At 57.7% G+C, this 7,622-nt stretch overlaps 1 protein-coding gene across 12 annotated transcripts in view; it reads left to right on the plus strand.

Moving 5' to 3' along the window:
* The window catches only part of RFFL (ring finger and FYVE like domain containing E3 ubiquitin protein ligase), a 63,017-nt gene extending 57,136 nt beyond the window's left edge, over positions 1-5,881 (plus strand). For all 12 annotated transcript variants that reach the window (XM_053661156.1, XM_037167247.2, XM_037167250.2 and 9 more), the window contains 2 exons: positions 800-823; positions 3,240-5,881. In XM_053661156.1, coding sequence (XP_053517131.1) covers positions 800-823; positions 3,240-3,421 — 206 coding nt within the window. In that variant the 3' untranslated portion in view covers positions 3,422-5,881. The remainder of the gene's footprint in view (positions 1-799; positions 824-3,239) is intronic.
* Positions 5,882-7,622: the final 1,741 nt, after the last annotated feature.

Genomic DNA, 7,622 nt, shown 5'->3' on the forward strand with positions numbered 1-7,622 from the left:
CGGGGAAGAATCCTTTCAGTCGTGTCCCCCTCTGACTGATCCGTGGTGGATGCTACCCTAGTAAAGGCAGAGTCCTGCAGAAGAGAAGGGTGTTCAGCTGCTCTGAACGCAGATGTCCCTGAAACGATTTCCCTTAGAACCCTCCCCCCTCCCCTCCCCTCCCCTCCCCTCCCCTCCCCTCCCCCCTCCCCTCCCTCCCCTCCCCTCCCCCCCCTCCCCCCCCCCCCCTCCCCTCCCTCCCCTCCCCTCCCCTCCCCTCCCCTCCCCCTCCCCTCCCCTCATTTCCTCTCCTGCAGGTCAACACTTAGGCCCCTCACATGCTGACACAGAATCAGGCTCTGCCCTCCCAGTTGCTCAAATTCATCAGATAGGGGACCTCTGACTCATCACCTGGTCAGACTCACTCCTGCCTTTGGGGTCGTCCCCAGAGTGTCCCTGGCGTCCTGAGTACGTAGGGAGTAGGAGATGGCCCTGCCTGGGAGCCTCATGCAGACGCCCTGGCTGCTGGAGCACTGTTCCCTCTTCCCTACGGGAGTGCCAGCCTGAGGGCGCTGGGTGCGGTGTCCTTCCTCCTTGGCAGCCTTGGTCGTCCAGACCAGTGGGAACCTTTTCTAAGACCAGCTGGGACCCCCAGCAGGAGCTTTCTGTGGTTCTCAGCGTGGGGGGCGGGGAGGGCGGGTGTCTGTCTGGGCGCTTGGCCATCTGGTTCCCAGCAGGGACAGCCGGAGGCCAGCGATGGAGGCGGGTGGCTGGGGCTCTGCTCGCAGATTCAGACGTCTCCTCTCTCCTTCCTTTCCAGTGTGCGGTGCCGAAGACCAGAACGGTACGTAGTTGTCTCTGTTGGGAAGGGACTCAGCCTCTCTGTCCCTCTGTCCCTCCTGTCCTTCAACCCCAGTTGCTGCTGAGAGGCTAAGACTTCGGAGCCGATCGGCATCGGGACAGAGGGAGTGGGGGGCTCCCGGAGGACGGGCTTCTCGGCATCCTTGCGAATTCCCCACTCCCTCCCCGTGAAGGGAGGGAGGGGCCAGCACACCTGGGGCAGACTGGTGGGCACTTCCTGGCTTGCCCGGGCTCAGAAGCCAGCCTGTGTGAAACGTTTAACCGAGTGCATGGTGCGTGTGTCCCACTCGGTTCCTTTCCGTGCTCCCGGTGCCAAGGCGCTCCTTCCCCTGCAGTTTGCAGTCCGGTCTGGGCTGTGTGCGCCTTCAGGGCTCCTGGTGTCAACCAGAAGGAGAGGGCTTTGTCAGTACAAGGCCAGACATTGGCTGGAGCTGCTCTGGGGACAGATCGGGACAGGTGTTCCGCACGGTGCTCTCTAGATGCAAGATGCATAACCCCCTCAGCTGCCACGCTGCCCCTGTGTGTGGAAGACCGCCCCAAGCCCGTGGGAAGGCCCAGAAAGCAGGACTAGGACCGGGTCTGGGCTGCGGTCCAGCCTGCCGGGCTAGGTTAGAACTTGGCCTCAGTCGAGGCTCTGTGGTGACGCTCGTCCTCACGAGGGAGTCTTCTCAGAGGAGTGCGGGGGCCCGCAAAGGGAAATGTAATGAGTGATTTTACAACTTGGAAGACTCCCCATGTTTATATGTAGTGAACCCGCCTTTTGCTCAGAGTGGGATGGAGTCTTCTGGTGGACAGATGATGGAGAGTCGGTTCTCTTCACTTCTTCCCCCAAACCCCCCGGAGTTCCCCGCCTGCCCCTCGCCGTGACGCCGAACTCACGCCAGTCCCCTTGGTGTCCTCCTCTCTTTTTCTGGTTCCTTGGGAGATGCTGGCACCTGAGTCGACGACCGTTCCTGGGAGAAGGGATCACTGATGAAATCGGTCGGTGATTCCTGCCTCCTGGGGGTGTTCGTGTGGTCCAGCCCTTCCCGCACCTTCCCTGCGGGGCTGGCAGCCCCTCGGGGGTGAACAGGCCTCTGGACCTTTCACAGCCAGCCTGCTCCAGTGTGTCCTGAGTTCGAGCAGTCCGGGAAGCAGGGAGAGGACGTGCGTGGAGTGCGGGGAGCTCCCCTGTGGGAGGGCAGCGGTGCGCGGTGCCGTCCGGTCCCTGTGCTGGCCACCTGCTTTGGGCTTCCATTTAAGATGTGCTGGCTCGGGGCTGCGTTTCTGGACACGAAGGGGTTTCTGTTTGTGCAGCCAAACCCGGGCGCTGGCCAGGCTGGCCGTTTCTCACCACTCAGACAAGAGAGTGGACTGTTACAGGAACGCTCTACTCGGGGGGGTGAATGTCCTCTGGGTAGTCCCCGCCCTGAGGCCACTTGCCCAGAGAGCCCCTGCCTGGATTCGCCTCCTGGCTTCTCTATTTGGCAGCGTGTGCCGTGGGCAACTCTTTGACCCCAGTTGCCTTGTCTGTAAAATGGGTAGTAAGAGTAGGTAATTCACAGTTTTTGTGAGGATTCAGTGAGTTGAAACATGGAGAGCTCTGAGGGCTCGGCCTGGTGCCTGGGCGCAGTCAGTCGGTGTGAGAGGCTCACTCACCGGATGTTCAGGGAACAGCCACCACGTGGCTGGTGTTCTGGGGACTCCAAGGTGAATGTCTGACCTCGGGCACACAGCAGACGCTAAGTATGTAGTTGTAGAAATTGAAGGGGTTTGTTGAATTACAGAACTCCTAGTGTAGTGGGGGGATAAGAAGGCAAACTCAAGTGCCCCCAGCGTGGTGAGCAGGTGTGGGCCATGAGTGCCGTCTTCTGGGGGCAGCACAGAGGAGGGAGCTCAGTGTTTGGTGGGCTCTCCCACCAGGACGTTCTGAGGAAGCCCAGGGGTGGGACAGCAGAGGAGGCCCCCCGACCCTTGGCCTTACTAAATTGGGGTCAGGTTCACAGATAAGCCTTGTAACCCTCAATCACTCATTACATTTCCCTTTATATCCAAACTTTTCTGGACCATTTTGATCTTTTCAGTATGTTCTGCCTCAAGGGATAATGAGTCTCTGAATGCCATTCACTCAACATATTACAGCATCAATTGTCTGAAAATTATTCCTTTTAAGCTTTGAAGACTTTCCCTTGTTTAGTTCCCATACTCTGGGATGTATTTGATCTCCAGGTACTTGATCCTGCAAATCTGTGACCCGACCTGTAGAGGCGCAGATTAAAGCAGCACCTGGGATGGGTTCCAGGGGGACGTTTTCTTGGAGTCCTGGTGGAGGGGCCGCGTGCAGGCTGTGGGGTTCGCTCAGCGTGTCCGGGCTCTCTCCCACCCCACGCCCTTACTCTGCCCCTCTTCTGACCGTGCAGGGGGCGTGGCGCCGCCCAGCCTGGAGGAGAACCTGTGCCGGATCTGCATGGACTCGCCCATCGACTGCGTCCTGCTGGAGTGCGGCCACATGGTCACCTGTACCAAGTGCGGCAAGCGCATGAACGAGTGTCCCATCTGCCGGCAGTACGTGATCCGGGCCGTGCACGTCTTCCGGTCCTGAGGGCTCGTACTGGCTTCTTCAGTGCCTTACAGGGACACGGCGTGCAGTGTCTGGGCTCAGGGCTGGCGGGAGTATCTGCATTGTTCCCAAGGCCAGGTCAAGCAGAGAGACTGTGTCACCTCTGGGCACACCTGCCTTGCCATGGAGGTGCGCCTCTTGGCTGGTGGGGCCCGAGGCGGTGCGAACTGGTACAGATCGCTTGGGCAAGTCCCCGTTTCTCTGGTCTTGGGTGACGATGGTAACTGATGAAGAGAGAAGACTTTCCAGAACTCGGATCATATCTTCCTCCCTCCCCCCTGTACCCCACCCAGCCCCCTGAGCTGCTTGTCTGTGTTTCACCAATCAGAAGTCCTGGTAGAAATGGTTCTCTTCCTCCCCAGCACATTTGGGTTTATTTCTGGTTTCATGGGCTTTCTCGCTTTAACCGACCTTTGCTAAAGTTTCTTGCTGCGTCGCCTAAAATCCATTTGTCTCTTCAGACCAAAAAGGTGTTAGCTTGTCAGCCCCAGAACGATCCTCCCTAGGACAGAGTTTGGACCAGCCGAGTTCTCTCTGGTGAGGAATGAAACACAAATGCTATTCAAAGGCATTAAAAGTTGCTTCCTTCAGTGTTTGGGTGAGAAGCTCTCAGTCTCCTAACCTGACCTTGGGAGCCCACAAAGCCTCTGGCCCCTGACAGCTGGGAAGTCCCGTGTCTGTGCGTGAGATGGTGCGTGGCCCTCTCTGCTTGCTCCCTGGGGGCCCGCCTTAGTACCCTCCCTGATTCTAGTTCGAAAGCAAAGGAAAAGCGTTGGGTGGAAGCGATGGCTTTGTGTAATGTGGACTTCTCCAACAGGCAGGAGTTTTCAGCCACTGTCCCCTGAGGGTGGAGTCCCTGTCCCGCGGACGTGTAGACATGCTCTCACTCAGGGCCTGGCACTGAGGCAAAGGACCTGGCTCTTCTGCCAGACTCCTGAGTTCCCGGAGACCCAATGTGGGAGACACGGAGAACCTGAGACACATCGGAAGGTGCTAAATGAGTTGGTTCCAGCCCTCGAGCAGACAGCTGGAAGTCCTAATTCCCCAGGCTGGTCGGGACTCGCACTCCTCTTTCCCAGCCTGCTCGTTTGGGGCCAGGCGAGGAGGACGCACTCTCCAGGCTCTTTAGGGATGACCATGCAGCGAGCAGGTCGTGTTCCGGAGCCCGTTCGGATCTTCACACCACCGGGGAGCCAGAGGGCCAGGGAGCAGTTTGCTCGGAGGGCTTGGCCGAGCACAGTGTACATGCTGTCGGAGAGCTGCTCACGCTGCCGCTACCCGGGGACGAACTAGGCCCCCCCTAAACACCAGGGGGCCTTGGCAGGACCCCTGCCCCGACCCCATGCAGCCAAGGTCACCAGTCATGACTCTGCAAAGCAGTGGGAAGACCTCCGAGAGGACCTGTTTATCTGTACAGACGTGTTTGTGCTTTCCCTCCACTGTCAAGTCCGAGTCTCCCTTTGGGGAAACCGAATTCCATCAAGTAGTTGTCAGCTCAACCCTGGGCCACCTACCTCGCCGCCATACCAAGTGCTGGATGATTTTATTTCTTTATAGAAACGGGGAGAATCACGATTCCTGGTGAAGACGTTTTCCTGCTGGGCGGTAAATGCCGTAGTTGGTGGCGCCCACCAGGTTAGCAAAGGGTTCAGCTGCTCCTCAGTCCCACTGTGAAACAGGCCCGTGCACCTCCTTAAGATCTAGCAAGAACTTCAGGGTGGAAGCAGCTCTCTCCCCACTTCAGATCTGCTTTCTCCGTGAAGGCCTTCCCTCTCCCCACTTCCCCGTTTTCCTCCTAATCGTGAGTCAAAAGTCGTATCCTAATGGTTGGCTAGTAACCTCGGTAAGAATTAGAACCGCTACCATTTACTCATTTGGGAGAAAGAATGTGCCTTTAAGTCCTCTAACCTCTTGGTGAAGGTTTTCTTTTAAGAAAAAAGGTGTCTTAGGAACCCCGGGTGTTTTTGGGTTTTTTTTGGTATCTTCATTACACCAAAAAAGAAGTTGGAAATTCCAAGATCTCGTTTCAGTTACTATCTGACCTTAGGTAGAACACTTGATTTTTATCCTTGAATGCTCCTTCCTGCCCCTCATGGGTCTTTGATCTTTATTATCATGGAAACATCCAATTCCTCCAATTATTCCTTGGCTTTTGCTGTGATTGTCCAGAAACGTTGGTTGAGACTTTTTAACGAAGCTTGAAGAGCTGACTGTTTCGTGATGTTGGAATATTTGGATCCAAACTGGTGAGAATAAGCTGTACAGGAATTAGGGCTCCATACATGCTGTATACATTTGTTGAAATTTTTTGGGTGTGAATGTGTTACTACAGGTGGCTTATACTGATTCTCAGACGTGGGTGTTTAAACAGACCCAGATGTGTATTTTTTTGTCACACAACCCTGCTTTATAATTTTGTAATAAAGTTTCTGTGCAGATGCCTGTCGGGTGCAGCTGCTGGAGGCCTGACAGTCAGGGTCGACAGGAGCCGCCCGCTGCTGGTCGGACCCGGGCGCGCACAGCTGCGCTCTTCAGAGAAGGGTGGTTCTTAGGGACGCTCGGGCCATGTCCCGTGGGGCTTTGGTCGAGACAGCCCTGTCCAGCAGACGAGGAGACAGAAGCGGAGTGTGGAGGCTTGTTTAAGGTCTCACTGGTGTGCGCGAGAGGCCAGGGACAGCCTGGGCCGGGGTGGGGCCGGGTGGGAGGACTCACTGTCCCTCATAGGAGGGAGCACACAGTTTGGACACTGACCATGATTCGGTGACGGGTGGGCCTTGAGGACGGGTGTGGAGCGGGGCCCAAGGATAGCCAGTGGCCCCGAGAGAGGGACAGTGGCTTCGGATACAGCTGCGGTGGCCAGAGTGGGACCCGGAGGCCGGCCCAGCCCGTAGCCGACTGCTGTGTGGACACAGCCCCTGCGCACCTCCTGTTGAGCGCCCGGGGAGGGGCTCCGGGAGCAGCTGCTGGGAGAGCTCAAGTGCGCGCAGGTCTGCCCCCGGACTGCGGAGACAGACTTGTCCAAAGGGCATGCAGACTCGAGGCTGGGCCGTAGCCCTTTGTCCTCACTGTTCTGGGCCACTGACCCGTTGAGCACCCAGTGTGGCCTCTGTCTGCCGCCAAGCGACAGCTGAACGAAAGCTCGAGTTCTGTGGAAGTGCACTGAGGGATACGGGGCTGTGCCGATGGCGTCATCTCAGCAGCCAGGAGAAGCGTGCCAGAAAGCCTGGAAGGAAGCAGGCAGAACACCTGGAACAGGGAACAGAAGGCGCCACCCAGCAAAACGCCCCTGTGCTGTGAGGCTGCTCCTGGAGTGTGGGTGCACCCGTGAGGACGGGTGGGGCGGGGTCGGGCGGGCCACGGACAGGACCAGTGCCCTTTGGCAGAACATCGAGGGAGAGCTGTGTCCTGCTGCTCTGTCCAGTTGCCCTTAGGAAGCTGGAGAAGGGGTGGAAACTCAAGTAGGTCATTGCTCAGCGGGGCAGCTTTTGTCCGCGTTGACGATAAGATAGAAGAGCTGTATTATTCTCGGTACTGGAGCCAGACTGAACGGTGCCTATCAAAACCACCCAGTGTTCTGAGCTAGACACAGGGCAGCACCTCCCACTCCACCCCTTCGTCCCCACACACTGGGACCTGCAGGTGGAGACCCAGGTCAGTCAGGTTAAAGCTGGCCTCCAAGTTGCATGCCAGAGGAGCGCTGGTGGGAGGCAGAGGTCCTGTCTCAGAGGCCCAGACGCTCGCTGAGTCTCCACCTGACTCCCAGCCTGCCAGTTGGTTAAAACAGAACTGACCTTCAGGAGCCAGCATCTGACCAGATGGTCTCCTGGAGAGCTTTGTGTCTGGCTGGTGTGAGCCGTCACAGCAGCCGGAGGCCGGGGAAGTGGCCTGATGAGTCGTGGGTAGAGGCCGGGCCTCCATGGGGCAGCGCCAAGCGCTGTGCAGGACATGCAGAACTTACAGTGAGCTCACCTGCGCCTGCCTCCCAGTGACCCTGTGATGTAGGTGCAGTCAGTCCCCATCCCAGTCCCCTTGGAAGGTCTGGAGGCCTAGCTGGTAACTTGTGGAAGGTTGTGGCTGCTACATTTCAGGACTTGGCTTTGCACCAGTCTGTCCGTAGGTGCCCTATGCAGTGTGGTAGTCTGGTCACATGGAAACTCCTCGGTTGTGGGAGCCACACTTCAAA

The sequence above is a fragment of the Artibeus jamaicensis genome, unplaced genomic scaffold, assembly GCF_021234435.1.
Source record: "Artibeus jamaicensis isolate MK-2021 breed Jamaican fruit bat unplaced genomic scaffold, CSHL_Jam_final contig_2259, whole genome shotgun sequence".
In the NCBI taxonomy this organism is placed as follows: domain Eukaryota; kingdom Metazoa; phylum Chordata; class Mammalia; order Chiroptera; family Phyllostomidae; genus Artibeus; species Artibeus jamaicensis.